The 19,695-nt window shown below is 38.6% G+C and overlaps 1 protein-coding gene across 15 annotated transcripts in view; it reads right to left on the bottom strand.

Moving 5' to 3' along the window:
- Positions 1-19,695, bottom strand: part of GREB1 (growth regulating estrogen receptor binding 1) — a 97,570-nt gene that overhangs the window by 46,614 nt on the left and 31,261 nt on the right. For 6 of the 15 annotated variants that reach the window (XM_065055890.1, XM_021293624.2, XM_065055886.1 and 3 more), the window contains 3 exons: positions 13,733-13,889; positions 7,070-7,189; positions 6,177-6,353 (listed from right to left, as the gene is read on the bottom strand). In XM_065055890.1, the coding sequence (XP_064911962.1) occupies positions 6,177-6,353; positions 7,070-7,189; positions 13,733-13,889 (454 nt within the window). Of the gene's footprint in view, positions 1-6,176; positions 6,354-7,069; positions 7,190-13,732; positions 13,893-17,811; positions 17,900-19,695 lie in introns of all 15 variants that reach the window. The other 9 variants (XM_065055891.1, XM_065055897.1, XM_065055885.1 and 6 more) reach the window with 5 other exon arrangements.

The raw sequence follows: 19,695 nt of genomic DNA on the forward strand, positions 1-19,695 counted from the left end.
ACACTACAATAAGTACAGACTTCTCTTGTTTCAGCTTTCATTGAAATTAAACATGCAATTAAGTCTTAAGAAATTAAGTATATTTAATCTATTCTCTTCAACCTGATTTAAGTATATTTAAGTACCAAGTTCCTACTACAGAAACCTTTTTAGAGAGGAAAATAATACTGAAGCCTTCCTGGGCTATTAATTTAAAGTGGCGTTCTCAAATTATGGCTGGACTGTGTTAGCACTTCACAGAAGTTTAAACTATTTATGATTACGGAAACAAAGTGTCTGCAACTTTATAGGCACGACAGAGACATAGTCCTTGCACGTAAAGAAGCTTATTGTACTAAGGCCTGATGGGGCATTTCCAGGGACGCTGCCATTTCCTCTCATACTGAGATACACAGTCTGAGCCTCAAAGAGAGTTTCATGATGGTGATGCCATTTTCACCATAAATAAAGGGCATTCCTTGCACAGCTGATTGTCTTTCATTCTTAAGCAACTTTTTTTGTCCATTTTCTAAACTATTTCCTAGGAATTCTTCATGTTGCATCAGACCAATGCAACTCTAATTTTTATCTACAAAGAAATCCTACGGTGTGCAATTAGAAGATGATCTTCCCCATGGAAATTTTCTGTCTGTTCTCTACACATGACCTGAAGCACGAAGTTTTATTTTATTTTAATCATATCTCATGTACATTTTTATGTGTCATCACAGGGATTGAAATGAAAAGGGTGTGTTCAGTGAAGTGAAAGATGGCAAAAATAAAATAAAGGAAATGCATTTCACATAACAGATACAGAATAATGTTGGAAATAAATAGTATAACTGGAGTAAAGGATCAATAATACAGTAGATAAAGTGAAGAGCCATTAATGAGAATGGTCATTTCAAACAAATTTTTCCAGCAAATTAAGTTTTCTGATTAATGGTCAATACTTTTTTCCTTCTGTAAAATACAAGCACTGAAATATAATGTTTTGTAAAAACCTGTTGCTTGGTTTACAACCTGAGCAATTTCATCAGTTTTCAAGTGGCTCAGAAGAATTTATTAAAAGCATAAATACATGTGGAAATTGGTCTGGTATCTGTGGAAACAACTGGCTAACAACTATTGAAAGCTGGCTATTATCTCTCTGATCCTGGTCGGTAGGATGATAAAGGTCATTATGACTCATAAAATCAGGACAACTCATGACTCTGCAGAATCCCCTGTGTTATATCAGTCAGCACAAAAGCAACTGTCTAACATTACAGAGCCTCCAGTAGCTGCAATAAAAGCAACAACAAAAGGAAACAAAATTAGAACGGATGTGGCAAAAGCTGTAGAGTGTGCGTACATTTTATGCAGATTAAGAAATCATGAAAAATGCTTCTGTTAGTAACTGAAAACTTCCCGTACGTTTGGCAGGACACCGAGCATGACCAGCAGCCTTGCAATTTTGCCTGGTTGCCACTTGCAAGCAATGCATTTTCAAATGCAAGCATGAAGGGACCATTTCCAAAAGTAAAATAGAAGTACCTGTGCAATTTTTAGATTTTATCATTTTGCTAAGAGTGTCCAGCAACTTGCTAAAGCCACAGGCAGAAATATTTGTCCAACAGAAAGTTGGACAGTGGACATAACATCTTGTCATGTGGACTCTAGGTCAGTCACTGTTGGAAACTCTCACACATCATCACCAGCCTAAACCAGATTTAGCAACAACATCTGCCTGAAACAACCTCTGGTCCTTATCACCTATTTTTAATGCTGTGATATGTACTGGAAATTAGTTTACACTACTTACAGCATACAGGTGAGGCCTAGTAAGGATTAAACCGAACTAAATTGTCCACTTTTTTGAAAAGTCCTTGGAGAACATTTTAGAAGTTTATTTTTTAATTTTCCTTTTACGTCAAACTACCATCTTTCCCCTCAAGCTTCCTGAGCTCCGCTGAGTCAGACTAGGAGTCTTTTCTTGCCAGCTCCTTGCCAACAGCAATCTCCACCCCATTCATTCTGACCCACACTCTCTTTCAGGACAGCCTTTGCTTCATTAACACAGCTCAGCCCCGACACCACAGATAGAGCACAGCATGATATTAGAATTCCAGTGTAAGAAAATGCTGTTCAACCATTACTCATCGCAGGGCTCTGCCAACCTGGCTCACAGCACTTCGTGTAGCAGATTGAGTAACACTGAGAACCCAAACATTTAATCATCTTCCTTTCTCTGCATGCCCTGTTCACATGCTGCCTGGGGCAGCAGCTGATAAAGGGGACAGTTTGTTTCATAAACAAGCTGCATTAAATATTCTTCCATACATTATAGAGAGGACAAAGGTCAGGGGAGTCGGGGCAGCCATGAGGTGACTCAATATATCTATGTCACGGGATTGATTTCACAAGAGAATTAGAAATCAATGCCTGGAGTTTAGGGGCTAAAACCCTTTCACCTTTAGGTCACCAGTTCATATCCAGCTCAGTTCAATAGTGACTTAAGGCTGTAACCCTCTGAAGATTGTTTAACCAGAAGGTATTTGATTGTATCTGGAGTTTTATCATGTGCATTTGCTTGAATTTGCTCACATCACAATGATCAATTGCTCATAATTCAAAAAGCTCTTCCACAAGTAGGTACCTTGTGGTCAACAGAAAGCTTGGGCTACGGATAAAGAGAGGACTTCCAGCTGGGAGGAGATCCCTCTAACATTTCATAATCTAATATTTCATAATCTAATCTTTCATAAATTGGCATAAAATTATCCTCCTGTTTCTCTTTAAATGAATAACAGGCTTTTCATCAACATTATTATTTTTGCTGAAAGTTGGCAGCCTTCTTAAGACGAAGAATTATTATCTTTTCAACTTTTCAACAAAAGTATTTCTCCTTTTCAGCCTACTCACAAGAAAAAGCATACGGATACTGACAATATTCCACATTTTTCTCTCCTACTTAGTATAGCTCCATTTGAAGACTGAAGTCCTAAATTTCAAAAACAAATGAAATCAATATGGTCAAGCTGGAGAGCTCCACTGGACAGAAACTCACTACTATTACAAAAGCCCAATAGAACATTGTACATTTTAACAGAAGCAGCCACAGTATTTTATACTACCACTTTTCTTCTTACATACAGCTTACATGCAATCAAACTAATCTTTTCCTCTGTCATTTTGACCTCAGGGACCCATTGAGAAAAAAAGGATTCCCTGCTAGGAAAGTGGGCAGCTGTTTGGTCTTCTGGGAAGGAAAGTGATGAGTGAATGGCTGCTTTGTTTATCATGAAATAGTCTCCTCGAGAGAAAAACCCAAAACCCAAAAGAGAAAAAACCTTTGGGAGTGGTACATGTTAGCTGCTTTCAGCCGAGAACAATAAATATTGCAGTATCACAGAAGTGTTTCCTCCATCTAAGCATTCCTTTAGGTTGAGAAAAACCCCAAGAAACAGCTTCCTAAAGGCAAAAAGCTCAATCTGTTTTGCAGAGTAGTTAAACCTGTGATCTAACTTGATTAACAGAAGCATACAAGCTACATGCTCAGACACAGAGAACTTTTTGCTTGCCAAAAATACAGTGTTTTCCAGAAAGTGTTTTGGTTTTGTTTTGTTTTCCTATGGAGCAATACATCAATTGTAAAAACAAAGACACAAAACAACCTCCAACAGAAATTACTTCCAAATCACAAGCACATATGCCTCGATGGTGGGACAACTTATTAGCATAATCAATAAATTGGCACATGCCCCCGAGGCAATGTCAACAGCCCCTAATGGGAACAAGACCATAAGTCAAAAGCCCAGAAATACTGCAACATTTCCTGTTTTCTTCTGGAATTTTTGTGTGTTCCACAGGCATCTTCACAAACATATGCAGAAGGACTATGTGAAACCAGGAAACTACTGGGTAATTCATTAGTGTTTTTTCCCTTCAAATAAATTATTTTGGAAAAAATGTACAGTACTGAGTAGGAGCTGCCTTACAAAAACGACAGTACAAAAAAGAAAAAAAAAACACATTAAATTTAGAAAAAACATTGGGGTTGAAGGGTTACAAGTGATATGCCTGTATTACCAACAAGCCTTACCAAAAGTCTGGGATATACTCTGATCCATGATAACGGCTCATTCCAATTCAGCATGAATCCAATTCCATTTCCCCCTAAACTTAGAAAGGCTTGAAGGGACCACTTTCCACGTTGTTTCAAAAGTCCAGCATGTTTGAATGAGAACAGCCCAAACTCAGAATACCAAAAATAAACCTTCTATCCCATCTTTAAAAGTAAGACAACAAAAAGAGCTTTCCTTCTTCATATTAAATGTTTTCATCTTAAGTCTGTCACAGGGCAGAGGTCACTATGTTATACTAATAGACAGAGATTTTAAAGTGAGAATGGTTCTGTCTTTTATCACACTATTTGCCTGAAACTGTGAGACTACTCATGTCTGCTTCTAATTTTACTTACCCTGATTTGACTTGCATCAGTGTATGAGAACCAGGATTATTTCTATCTACAGTATGATCTATTGTATGAATAGGATGCAATCCTGATGTCAATAACATATATCATGTTTTTTCATTAGATTAGGGACCGGGAACCTTATTTTATTCCCAGCTTTCAGATTAAGACATTGGATCTTAAAGTAAGTTCTTTCATATTTAAGCTTGTTATAAAATACATAAAAGTCATCCTACAGAATTACTAAAATTATTTGCCAAAGAATGTGATTCACTGGTGTTTAAGTGTGTAACAATAGCCAAAAATAAGCATTTAAATGGTTTCAGGAAACTAAAATGTATTAAATAAGCACGCTGAGGATGCAAGTAGCATAAAAACCTCCCAGTTATATTCCTGTTGCTTTTTTCTGCCCTTGTTTAGCACGCAATTAACAAATACATTACTTCCTCTCTGCTAACAGCCCAAGGAGCTTAAGCTGTTAATTGTGCCAGCACTGAATGACTTGAGTGGTACAACATTCCTGCCTTTATCTTTAAAATGGCAACACGTGGGTGATTTACAACCCTCTTAATTCTTTTACTGTCACTGGTCAAATGTACTATGACCAATCCAACCCTGCAAGATCACATGAGGAGAGAAGTTACTGTACATGGAATTATATTATGCACCTTCACACTACACTGTCATCCCAAATGCCTTGAAGAGTTGCTCAAACTGAGGTAACTGAGTTCATGCCATATCCCTCAGTGTTTGTGAAAGAAAACTATTAAAAGGCATGACAAATGTTTCCTTTTTCCTTTTTGAATCTTGGGTTTGTACAGAGACACAATACAGCATTTTTTGGTTAACTAACTAAGAAAATAATACATAACATTAAAGTGTCCGATTGAACAAAGAGTTTTCAACCCAATTATATATTAATACAACTTGTCCCAATATAAAAATTATTCCACTGTCATAACATTGATATTCAGTTAAGTCATCCACATGATGGCAGATCATGCCTATTTGGTTTGATTTGGATGAGGGTAATGGCCATTAGAAAGGCTATAATAAAAACAGAAGGACCGAGTTTTAGGTCAGAAGCTAGATTTTTAAACAGATGAAAAGCAACAAATTAGAGTATCCTACAAACAGTATTATTCAAAAACATAGTATTACCTGAGTACTCATATAGGAAAACAATCAACTTATAATAATTCATATTTATTTATATTGTGATAATAGCAGAGTCATAGGTTATGGTCCAGAACCCATTCTGTTGTTCAAACACAGGGGAGAATATTATCCCTATCTCAAAAAGATAAATCAAAAAGGTCATAAACTTTTCTAGTCCAAACTATCATCAAACTGTTTACATGCATATAGTAGCCTGAAAGCTCTATTTGACAGACCTACAGACTGTCCATGTTAGTATTTGGAAAACTAAAATAGAGACAGGCAGCTGTTTGACTAGTCCAGTTACCAGATGTGCAGTTCCAGCAATAACATAAACAAATCGGACTTTAGTCTTGGACTGATGGATAGAAGGTGATGAAGCATTTCTAATGAACTGGCTCACTCTGTATCTTTCCAAAGCAAACACAGTCAGCTCTGAGTTGTTATCTTGTTGTGCATCACCCATGAGCGTTACTGCAGACATGAAACGGGAGTGAAATCTGCTGAACTCACTCTGCAAAAAAAGATTAGCTATCAATTGTAGCCCACAGAAGCATCCACTACTGCAATCACAGACACTTACCCAGCAGGGCATTGCGCCCATTGTCATCTGGCAGGAATCTTTTATCCACCGCACACACTAAAAGGTGATCAGGTAAATTTGGTGACTTTGCACCAACAAGTAAAAACCCTGATGGTACCTCAATATGTTCATTGGAAATTGACACCAGTCTCAAATCTTTACCAGCCTGGCAGAAACCTAGAAAAAAATCAATTCAATGTATTTTTAAGTTGACAAGATTTTTTTGTTTAATACTCAAATTGCCTTTATTAAAAGACTTCCTATAGTTTTAATAAAAACATTGTGTCCTCTGAGGTCAAGGGCAAACTAAGAGATAATTTTGTTCCCTGCCTTCAGCCAGCCATAAACAGACACTACCAGTACAATAAACAAACACAAATCTAAATGTACAGTGAAGTTTCTCTTGATTATGTTTTGCAACCTACTAACATCATCATATATCAGGTCAGACATTCAAAAATTCAACATCTGGCAAATTTCACCGGCTTTTCCTGGGCTTCTGAGTATTTTTTACAGCAACATTGATTGAGGTACACTTTAAATAAAAAATAGCAGTGATAAAGCCATAGGAATTATCACATTCGTTTCAGCAAACACCAGGCCTGCAAACTCAATCTTATAAAGGTCGCCTTGCCTAAGAGAACTGAACTTCCATCCTCATGTCATGCGTTCCAACACAAATGTTTATCTAACACACCAAGCAAACACTCTGATAAATATAAGCGCAACCAAGAGGAATCCAGCTTTATCTGCCAGGTAACAAATGCTACATTTTTAGGATTTTTATATTGTATATATTACCTCATTCTGATAAATTATGGGGAAAATGGCCCTAATCCTACCTTTTCAGTAGCACAAATGCCATCTGGCAACACGGTTAGGGCATTTCTTACCATCAGTAGTGCAACATCCTTCTGGAGGAGGCTTCATCTGGTAAGAAACAGGACTACTTGATTCCGAGCTTTCTTCTTCCTCCTCTTCTTCTTCTTCCTCATTATCTGCTCTGCTGCCTGCTACAAATTATCACAGCATAAATGACTCCAACACAACAGAAAATGCTGGCAACCAACCAATGAACGAGCAGGGTGACCCAGTTACAAAAAGTATTACAGCAAACTGGTTCTCTCCTCTTGACAATAACTTTACTTCTGCCAACTCTTAAGATATTTGTTGTTTTCTTAAAGCTCCAACTTCCAGTCATGCTTACAATTGAACATCTTTCATCAAAAAATAAAGCTTTTAGCTCTTGTGCATAGAGCATGTTCTTGTGCAAAAAGCCTGTTCAAAAGAATGACCCAATTGCATCTGTGAAAGTGAAAAAAAAACACTGGAGGACAAATAAAAAGAAGCTTCAATTTATTATTTTTTTAAATCTCATTATTGTTAAGCTAATCTCATTATTTTTAAGGGCCTCTTGGTGTTTGAACTCTTGCTGATCACAACACTGTATCCTTCGTTTATAATAGTAACAGCCAATATAAACCCAAAGTCATTACTTCTTAGCACTTTAGAATGTCCTGGCTACAGTCCAAGTACAGATGTTATTAATTAGGTATTGACCATGTCCTTGATATTGTACAGGGAACTGAAGAACCGGTTCCTTTTTGAAACCAGGTTCACCACAGCCGATGCCATGTTAAGAACACCTAATTCGCAGGTCATCTGTCCCTGACCAGAATGCGGAGCACCGAGTAAAGCACTGCTGCTCCCTCTGTAATGTCAAGGCACATATCCAGGAAGATGATTCACAGCAGCCTGTGCATGGACTGTGCCAGCCTGGCAAGCAATACTGAATGCTGGGGAGAAGAATACGTGATATAGGCTTGTCATGGTTTAACCCGAGCTAGCAATACAACCACGACAGCCGCTCACCCACTCCCTTCCCCTTCCACCCCCCACAGGGGAGAGAATCAAAAGGGAAGGGAGGGACTTGGATTGAGATAAACACAGTTTAATAAAATAACAAAATACTGATAGATACACTACTAGTAAATATATATATATATATATATATATATATATATATATATATATAAAATAGAAATAAAATATACTCAAGGCAATTCCCCATGAACTCCATCCACACTAAGCAGCCAGTCCCAAGAAGCCAAACCCCAGTCCTGAAGTGGTGAAACAGAAAAACAATGAAGCACACTGCAGTCATCCTCCAAAGCCCAGTGTCAACTGGACATACTCTCTTTGTTTTGACTGCCTTTGGATCAGGCAATAAGAATCTCATAGGATATTCATCAAGGATTTTTTTTTTCTCTATGGTCCTCTCCAGAATTACTTTTTATTTTATTGAGAAAGGATTGTAAAATCAGCTAAACAAATTCTACAGAATAAATGAGAATTAGGGAGGAAGCTGAAGGAAGTAAATCTGGAGTTTGAAGATTTGTCTCTAAAGGTTATTGAGACTTACATCCTACACTCCAATCTAGAAGAGGATTTGAAAGGTATGTTTACTTCTAAGTATCTAAACATCAAGCTCCAGTGCTGGTGCTCACAGATAAGGACAGAATATTAAACATGACTGTTTTAAGAGTGAAGCCCAAAGACAAAAATGATTAAAATGAACAAAGGGAAAACTGAAGCTCTCCATCTTTGCTGTTTAAGTCAGGGGTAAGTTACATGTTATGACTTAACCTTGACTAACATCCAAATGCAATGAAAAAGGGGTGAGTCTGGCTCTCTTCTCTTTCCCCACACTCCCTGCCTCTTTGTGCCAGCTCTGGCACTCCCTGCAGCCTGTGCTGAGCCGTTCCAGCTCGTGAACCCAGTAGCAAAGAAAGTACACAAACAAAAGCAAACAGGGTTTTTTACCGGGTTTATGTATTAAATTAGTTCAGTGTAAGATCCAACAAATGCCCAAACTGATGACAAGGCAGAAAATGGGAAGATATGGTTAGGAGGAGTGGCGGTGGCAGGATGTGGGATTCCCCCTTTGGTCAGTGGTAAACTGTTTGTTCATCCATAACAAGTACTTTCACATTAAAAAAAAAAAAAAAAAAAGAGAGATAGAGACAAGAAATGGAAGTGATGGAAGTGAAGACTAAGGAATAGGAGAGCTACAGAACTTTCAGCCCAACATGAAAACAGTACAAGAGCAGATGTGTACCTATAATACACAAGAATGAGCTGCTGTCACCTGATTGCAGCATCAAGGCTTGAATCAAAAGCCACAAAATATATCATATCAATGGACAGACAGCCTGCCTTAAATGCAGCTCAGAGAAGGAACCAGACAACCACAGACAGGAGGAGTTTGCTGCAAAGCTCCTGTCAGAACATGGTGCTGCTACTAGAGCTGAATACAAAACCTCACAATGAACAATCTCCGTGCCGTGGAGCCAAGTGTCCCTCTGTTGCTCTGCATTGCTTGCGTGCTGCTTCTCAGCCTGTTCCACCAATGTCCCAGTGATAGTGGGGCTATAGGAGTTGGATGCTAACAGAAAAATAGCACTTGTCATTAACTTTTGAAATCAGCTTCATACCTCTTTGGCACAAACATAATACACAGGCCTAAAAGGTGGCACCCAAATGAATCTGAGAACTCAAGCGAAAAATGGAAGAAAGGTCTTTTGTATTTGAGAAACAGGATGTGATTAGAGAATCAGAACTGTGAATGTGATTGTGATTCAATTGGGATTTTGATTTCAGAAGTGAAGAATCAGATTAAAGAGCCTCACAGATAATGACTTCTAATAACTGGCAATCCAGTCCACAGGTTTAATTTGCAGTTCATATGGTAATAACTAGGCAGATGTGTACAAGAAAGCTAAACCTCTTAAAGCCAAATAACCTTGCCTCCTATTGTAAAGAGTTTTTCATGTATATTCCTAGAAAGTTCCTGAACATCCAGACCATTTATTGGAAGGGCAATGAAGCTGGTGAAGGGCCTGGAGCACAAGTCTTATGAGTTGCAGCTGAGGGAACTGGGGCTGTTTAGCCTGGAGAAAAGGAGACTGAGGGGAGACCTTATCACTGTCTACAACTACCTGAAAGGAGGTTGTAGCATGGAGGGTGTTGGTCTCTTTTCCCAAGTAGCAAGTGATAGGACAAGAGGAAATGGCCTCAAGTTGTACCAGGGGAGTTTTAGATGGGATATCAGGAAAAAATTCTTCATGGGAAGAGTTGTCAGGCATTGGAACAGGCTGCCCAGGGAAGTGGTGTAGTCACCATCTCTGAAGGGGTTTAAGAGACATGTAGACAAGATTCTTAGGGACATGGTTTAGAGGTGGACTCGGCAGTATTAGGTTAACAGTTGGACTCAATGAGCTTAAAGGTCTTTTCCAATGAAAACAACTCTATGATTCAATTATTTGCATATAGTTTCTGCAATTACAAAGGCTAAGAAAATTAAGAAGACTTCAGAAGCTCTTAATTAGAAATGTATGACCAGTGAGAACACAGCAAACTGAAGGCTTCTTGATAAAATGAAAAATCTAGAAAGAGGTTTGTTTAAATAATGATGGTTTTGGACTATTCTAAGCACTACATGAATCTGCCAGTACTGAAGAAGACGGGAAACACAGCAATAATAAAAAGGCAGGAAAACAAACAAACAAAAACAGAGTAAAAAATACTATTATTGTAGCCAAGGAGATCTAACATTCTGTCTAAACCAACTTAGGTGAATGTGGTACTTTTAATTCACAGAGCTCCAAATAATTTTATAGGCAAATTTAGTTACATAAATTACTATAAAGGCATACATTTATAATGTGCATGTTTTTGTCAAATTTAGAATATGTAGACTAGAAAACCATTCTCACCGGAAAGTATGTGTTTACAAGTTCATGGCAAAAAAATAACACCTAGGCCAGAAGGGACCAACAGGTTCATTTAACTTGTCTCCAGGCACAGAACAGTCTCTTTTGCACAAATTATTTTTAGGTATAAATTATCATGACAGATATGTAATGATATTAGGTTAGTCTCATTGGCTAAGTACTTTTTTCCTTGTTTAGATGGTCATTTATGTATCAAAAGGAGACAGAAAAAAGTTAAAAAAAAATACCAACACAACTAAAAATAATGACATTACAACAGATTATTGATAAACCTTAAAAAAATCCAATTGTTTTTTTGTTAAACTGACTATATACTCAATTGTGAGGCTCCCCAGTAATTTTGATATTGTGACATCATCAGAAACAAAGATCCGTAATATCAGCCTTATTTACTGGTGGCTAATTTTGCTGTCAAATGCTACATTGAACACCTATAATGTGTTATCAGTCCACAAAATGGAAAGCCAGAACATTTGGGCTGCACTGATCCACCACACTACCTTGCTTGAATTGTTTGCACCATGTCTCCTTCACCACAGGAGAACACTTGCTGCACTGAGGCCCAGCATGCAGCTCTGACCAGGGATACGCTGCGTGCATCACCATGTCAGAATGCCAAGGTCATTGGGTCTGGCTGAGATACCTTAATGTATCCCTTAGCATCCCTCATGGTGCTATGCTGTGTACTGGTAGCCAGAAAGGTGTTGATCCTACACCAGTGCTCTGCTTGTCCCTCCAACATTCCCCTTCACCAGCAGGCTGGGAGTGAGCTAGATCACAGGAGGGGACGTAGCCAGGACGGCTGACATAAACTGACCAAAGGGATATTCCATACCATATGATCACAGTATCACAGTATGTTTGGGATTGGAAGGGACCTCAAAAGATCATCTAGTCCAATTCCCCTGCTGGAGCAGGAACGCCTAGGTGAGGTCGCACAGGAACATGTCCAGGCGGGTTTTGAATGTCTCCAGAGAAGGAGACTCCACAACCTCCCTTGGCAGCCTGTTCCAGTGCTCTGTCACCCTTACTGAGAAGTTTTTTCTCAAATTTAAGCGGAACCTCTTGTGTTCCAGTTTGATCCCATTACCCCTTGTCCTATCATTGTTTGCCACCGAGAAGAGCCTGGCTCCATCCTCATGGCACTCACCCTTTATATATTTATAAACATTAATGAGGTCCCCCCTTAGTCTCCTCTTCTCCAAACTAAAGAGACCCAGCTCCCTCAGCCTTTCTTCATAAGGGAGGTGCTCCACTCCCTTAATCATCTTCGTTGCCCTACGCTGGACTCTCTCCAGCAGTTCCCTGTCCTTCTTGAACTGAGGGGCCCAGAACTGGACACAATATTCCAGATGTGGTCTCACCAGGGCGGAGTAGAGGGGAAGGAGGACCTCTCTCGATCTACTAGCCACCCCCCTTCTAATACACCCCAGATGATGTCTGCTCACCAATAAAAGCTAAGAGAAGGAAGGAGTGTGGGGGGCATTTGTTATTACAGTTTATCTTCCCAAGCAACTGCCACCTGTACTAAAGCCCTGCTTCCTGGGAAGCAGCTGGACATCACCTGCTGATAGGAAGTAGAAAATAAATCTTTTGTTTTCCTTTGTTTCCACAAGCAGTCTTTGCTTTTGCTTTATTAAACTGCCTTTATCTTGACACAAGTTTTTTCCATCATATTTTCTCACTCATTATGTCCTGCTAAGGAGTGGAGTGACTGAGCGGCTTAGTGAGCACCTTCCATCCAGCCAAGGTCAACCCATCACACCAAGGAAACATAGCCATTAGAGTGGAGGACAGGGGCTTATACAAGACCCCAAGGATGGCTCTCTGCTTCACATGTCTCCTGGCCCTCAGAGCACAGGGATTCATGTAGCGAGAAGTAGAGATTTTAATTTACAATGAGGCTGGAGTACATGACATGAGCATGCAGACCTCTCCCACATGAGGAACAACCATGTAGATCTGGTCAAAATAAATGAAACACTGCCCTGGTGACAAAAATGGCTAAATAATGAAATTATTAAACATAGCCTTCCACCAGGATGCCAATGTTCTGCACACACCAGTAAACTCACGGAAAACCGTGACACTACTACGCATAACAGCACAGCAAAACACCAATTTGTATCATGAGTTAGCTTATCAGATCTACACAGTTCATTTAAACACTCAGAAAGCAGACTGCTCTAAACACATACAAAACTTCAGTGAGAAATCCCATGTGTTAAAAACCAACTTGTGCAGGGTTTATGAGAGAACATGAAATTTTTACCCTTGCAACCACAGAATAACTAAAATATTATTCCCAAAGTAATTATAAATCTTCTTAAAAGCTAAAAGAATTTCTGCTGTATTGATTCACAATGAAAATCAGTCTTAGCATATATAATTTATAAATCTATCATGTTTACCATCATTTACTGTATAACTTTCAGCAGCATATGATAAATTATAGGATAGCAGATTTATATTACAAATCTCCAAAGATTTCTCCACACATCCAATGTAATAATTCCTAGTACTTCCTTTTATGCATATTAATAAATCTGAGCAAGCAAGTGGTTTAATTTTGTCAAAATGAATGCATTTTGCATTTATAAACCAATTCTAGTATATATATGTATTAGAACATAAAATTTCCAAATAAAATCTTTAAATATTTTTGGTTTTCTGTATTCTGATTTGAAATGTTTGTGCTGAGCCTCAGGAGAGCAAACAACAGAATTGTCTTTGAGCAGAAATATGAATTTCACTATTTCCTACCTTCTAGTGATGACAGTTGCTGTTCAGCTTCCAAATACAACTGAGAGAAGACTGGTCTGGGAACTAAGTTGTTTGAGCGGAGAGAAGCCTCTATAGAATTATGCAATACTTCTTCAAACCGTGTTGTCTTGAGCTGACCAGCGTAAGAATTTCCCATCTCCTCAAAAAAAAAAGTGACAAGAAGAAAAAAAAATATATATATATAATTTCAATTTTAGCACTCAGAACTCAATCACTGCAAGTTGATTTCACACTACAACATTTCTCATGAAATAGAGAAGCTTCATTGTCCACAAAGAAAGGCAAAGGAAAAGAACATTGCAGCCGTCACTGAGCAGATCCTGCTGGTAAATTACAGGAAGTTATCTAAAAGTAACAGCTTTCTGTAATTTAGCAGAAAGTTTCGACACCTTCTTGAAGATGTGACTAGAAATCTGATTCAAGTAATTCCTTTGTTTATATAGCAATTGAGGAGATGCATTTTCAATAGTCAGCAATCTCATCTGTAAAACAGCCTTTCTGATTTATATGATTTGAACAGAATAAAAGTTGAAGGATCTGTGGAATAGCACAGTTTTGTGTAATTAAGTTTGCACGGGCCACCATGGCTGAAAACTCCTGGCTAAAGCAGTTTGACACATCTTTTAGAAGTGCTGTCTATAAATAACGTAGCATTGCTGTAAGTCAGATATTGTGAAATATAACAGCATTTCTTTCTCACCTTAAGGAGTACACGTGTTTTTTTTGTTTCTTTGTTTTTTTCAGAACGAAATATTATTTGATTTTGCATTTAATTATTAGGACTTTATTGTTGGTGAAACCACATAATTTACTCATTCAATCATTGAGGAGCCAGTCTATTCCAGCTGAATATCCCACGTACTTAACAGCCGCCTGCTTTCCACAGCGAGTACAATGAACCAGTATAACCAAAAGCCATGTCAGCTTTCTTTTCCTAGTACAAAGTGGCTCTTGCCCTGGGCCCCATGTCCTTTCCCCTCCTCAAGTCACTGTGAATAGAGAGCATGAAATGCTTCCTGTTTGTGGCAGTAATTCTGACACACGGACCAGCCCCTCCTCAGCGCCGCCAGGAAACCAGCCGGCCGGGAAGCGGCCGGTAGGAATCAGTCAAGAAAATACAAAACCACCATGAAACCACGTTCTGCTCTCAACGGAAAAATGTGTTTGAGACAGACAACACACAAAGCTGAGGACTTGGGTATCTTTTGATGACTTCGTAAAGCATGTTTTACATATATAATAACATTCTTGTATGCTTCTCTGTAGCACATTAATGCTGTATATATAGCATGGTTAATACTAGATATTATAGCACACTGATATTATATATACATATATATAGAATTAAGAGAAGCACAATAAGAATTATAAAACCATGCAGGTAGCATTTAAGAACATGATCTAGAGAAGAAGCAGGCACTACTGACAAAATATCCACATAGAAACACAAAATCAAAGAGAAAATTTGCAGTGAGCGGTACTGATGTGTCCATTTGCTGAAGGGTAATTAGGAAGCTGTAAAGCCTGGTAGCGATGCTCAGTGCTAATGCAGAAGCAAGGATGCACCTTCTCTTCCAATACAGAAAGCAGATTACGGTTCCCTTTCCTCACTGACAGGAACCCTCTGGCTCCTCTTCTGCTTCACCCACGCCAAACACAGCCGAATACAATGAGGAAACTTCAATATTGTCCTTAAAAACCTCTGCCAGAGGTGTACGCAAGAAACCCAAGGTGAAGCTCCAAAATGAATTATATTAAATTATATTTCTGCACAAAGGCACCAGAAGATTTTTAGTTCTAATTTTAATCCATCTTTCAACCATTATATGATTGTCAGGTATCTTAATAATTCTTTGTCATTGTTATATTAATGGTTTAGGTTTAATATAACAAAGACAAATAATTGTCAAGATACCTGACAGATATATATTTAATTGTTTGGTTTTTTAAATTCCTTCCCATATTATGAACTAATATTTTCTCACGTTAGGTTGGAGGCATCTGTGGGCTCAGTGACCCATCTCTACATTTTCAGTGGCAGGTACGATATGGTTCTACATGACTGTCCATCACAGTCTTGAAAGTCTGGACCAAAGAGAAATAAAAATACATGATCATGCTCTCGACATGGTAACAATCAAACTTGCACCTTCAGGAATGGAAACAGCATTCAGCTGTCATCCATTCCACACAAACTGCTTTATTTAAATACAGAGTCAAAACACGAAAAATTCACATAACATCTGAAAGACTTTTTGCACTTAAAAAAAAAAAAAAATCCCTGGTACAGCACAAAGAGAACATCCAAAATTTTGACTGCAGTGGCAGAAGTTTGTCTTAAAAAAGGGCTGGATTTTACCTGTTCTCAACATGACCATGCAAAGCAGACTGGTCTACCTGATTCTCAAACTTATTTAATTATTGAAAAGCTTAATTCAAGCACCTGAAAAATAAGATTTTAAATTCATCCAGAGTGTAATAAAACATTCTGAGAGAACTCGAAACCATTATCAGATGTTATGAATGCAGACTGCTTTATGCAATGAAGGTTTACTTGCTTTACTAATCACTATCTGGATCCAATTGTGATGAATGAGAAAAAAATGTTATATTTCTGTTTATAAACTCTATTCCATAGACAAAGTCAGCTATTATTCTGTACAGTTTATCAGGAACAAAAATAGATATACCTTTTAAAGGGATCTGACATAAACAAGCTCAGCATTCACACAGCTCACTGGTGGACGAAACAGAAACCCTATATTTAACCCTGAGGACAGCAGAAACCAGCATCTTATTGATGTGATGTTACAGATAAGGAATCAGTTAAGATTACATTAGTTGTACAAGGGACAGGTCCTGGAAACCTTTACAACACAAGCATCTTTGTTTATCCATTGGGGTGCTAATTTAATTACATAAATGGGTTTTTCAAACAAAACAAAAATATGCTTTCTGGATTTGTGCACCTGGTCAGCTCTCATGTACCTGTGGGATCACAGTGCCAAACATAACCATAAACTCCGGAACATACTTTGGAAGACATGGTAAGTATTTTACAGCCATCTTTCATTTTCAGACACACACCACTGGCACCAGAAAATGAGGGGGTTTTGCCAGCACCAGCCATTGTCATTCAGAGTCCCACTGACTCTCTCAGTTGCAGGAGACATTATTCTATGGAGCAAGCAAAGGAGAAGCTGTTTCTCACTAACTCTATTGTGGTTGTCATCCCCTCTTTAATGCTGCTCAGACTGTGGTACCTGAATTGTAAAATGCTGACTCTGTGGCACCAGGAAGCAAAGGCTTTGAGTCCTGTTTTCGTGCTTCAATGAACTCAGCGTTCCCAGCCCAGATTTATGTCTCTGTCAGATACAAGTGGGTGGCACTGGCTAAACTTTCAAATGCTTGTGAAATTCCAAGCCATGAACATAGATGGTGACCAAATCTATTAAAAAACCCACACACACTGACCCAGAAGTACAGCCCTCGATCCCAGCTACTGATAAATCAAAGGGCACCTCCCTATCACAATGTCAGTTTCCATGGAGAGGATGCAGAGAAAAATACCTGCCAATACCAAGGGGAGAAAAAAGGGAAAGACCTGGACCTGTAAGAACTGCTTAAAACTATGATAAAAAGAAGAAAACCGCCCTGAGGAACGTGGAAGCCTAAGATAGAATTGCAGATACAAATAAAGCCGGTCAGGCCGGTGTCTCAGAAACCCATGGATAACCCTGCCAAAGAGAGATGCCAAGTCCAGGCATCTGAAAATGAGAGAAGTAGTGTGTTAGTCACTAAAGAGAACAGCCCTGAAATTTCAAACAAGGAACTGTCAGGATTCCTGTGGTTAAACAGGGGTTACGTGACTAGGAAAAACAGGGATGTTCTTAAGGGTTAATGTCTGTCGCATATGGGGTCAACTTCAAGTTCAACTGCAGTTGAACTAGTCAGGTTTTGAAGAAAACTTGCGCTATTCTGCTGTGCCCCTGTACTCCAGCTGCTGTGATTTAGAACAGGCGTTCACTTGTGGCCATGGGTGCTGGTGCTGTACCTACCGTGAGAGCCACGACAGTGACTGGTCCCGATATCCCAGAGCGATTGCCAGCAGAAGGTGGACATGCAGTCCTGTCACTGAGATCCTGACTGTGACAAAGATCAGTGAAGAGTATTAAGATTTTGTGAAGAGTGAAGATCTAGCACAGCAACTCCACACAAAATTTATCCTATACCTGGGGTAGACTGTGTATCCTAAGGAAAGCTATGGACTTGAGTGCATGGAAATTAATCCAGGGCTTTCTACAACTCCCATTGAAACAGACGGAAAAAGAAAGTCTGCTGTCAGCAAAAAATGAATAAAGTAAAGAATACATGTGGGCTGTGTTAAGAAGGCTTGAAAAAATAGTCAAGGAAACAAGCAAGAAATTAGGAAGGCATGGTTAATTAGTATTAAATTCAAACTTGCATATGACTTACAAATTATTACAGGAGGACAAGTTCCATACAGTGTTGTGATTTTTTTGTATTCTAAAACATAACTGACATTACTACTTCAATTCATTAATCCTTCCAGCAAAACCGTATAGCAATGGATACATTTTCCCAGTTTAAGCAGCCAGGTTTCATACTTTTAAAATGGTCGAACAGAATAATTTCTATTGTATCATTTCTAAGATGAGAATGGTAAGATATTTCCAAGCTCATTGTTATTCTAGAATAATTTGTTATGACTCTTGCAAGAGGCAGCTCATCACTTGCATAAAATGAGAGGTTGGTTTGGATGAACTATTGACTTTAGTATCCAAAAGGCTATCTATTAAAATTTGTCTGGGAGGAGAAAGCATTCTACACTGCAGATCAACAATTTGTTCACTGAACAGTACCAGAAATATTGTCAATGTGATCCTTTTGTTCTTTGAATGAGAGTTAGATCCATTCAGTAACATCCAAAATCCATTGCTATTTTTAAAGTTCAGTAAAGTCTCTAATAACCTTTGAAAACTTATATTAAAAACTATAATCTGATTAAGAAGAGAGAAGTCATAGGGCAGGGACTTGTATGCAAACACAACTATAAGAAGAAAAGGAAATTTGAAGACAGCACAAAACTGGTTGTCTTCAATGGTAGCGTTACATACTGTAAGATCCTCACAGTTCAGTCACAAGACTGTAACCATGTTTTACCCTTTTATTTCCATGAAGCTTTCCATAATTATAGACAGTGCTTTCTTCAGCTTTGCATTTGAAAAAATAAATTATTCTTAATCTTCTATATATTTACCACAGTGATACTGTGGTAAATATATTCCCACTGGTTACACAAAATTCTTGATTCAGGAAAACTAAGAGAGACTCTCACTGATATTCACCCCCATCCAGACCCAGCACAGTATTATAGCTTCTCTCTTTACTGCCAGCCCCAAACCAAGGTCACTCCATCCAAAATGCCATTTGGGAACGGTCACTGGCCCATCACAACTTCTGAAGTGTGCCTGGGAATTGCTGCAAAGAGTGAGCACTGGCACGAAAGCCATGCCAAGACATTACAAAAGAAAACTGATTGCTAGCACGCAAGAATTTTTCCAGCAACCATTTAATTTACTAATACTGCTGTAGCTCATATGGGCGAAAACAAACTTCACAGAATGTCAGGGATTGGAAGGGACCTTGAAAGATCATCTAGTCCAATCCCCCTGCTGTAGCAGGAACACCCAGATGAGGTTACACAGGAAGGTGTCCAGGTGGGTTCTGAATGTCTCCAGAGAAGGAGACTCCACAACCCCCCTGGGCAGCCTGTTCCAGTGTCTGTCACACTCACTGAGAAGAAGTTTCTTCTCAAATTTAAGCGGAACCTCTTGTGTTGCAGTTTGAACCCATTACCCCTTGTCCTATCACTTATTCCTTCATAAAGCAATCTGGTTGTTCACATACCACAAAATTAT

Source organism: Columba livia, chromosome 3 (assembly GCF_036013475.1).
Source record: "Columba livia isolate bColLiv1 breed racing homer chromosome 3, bColLiv1.pat.W.v2, whole genome shotgun sequence".
NCBI lineage: Eukaryota > Metazoa > Chordata > Aves > Columbiformes > Columbidae > Columba > Columba livia.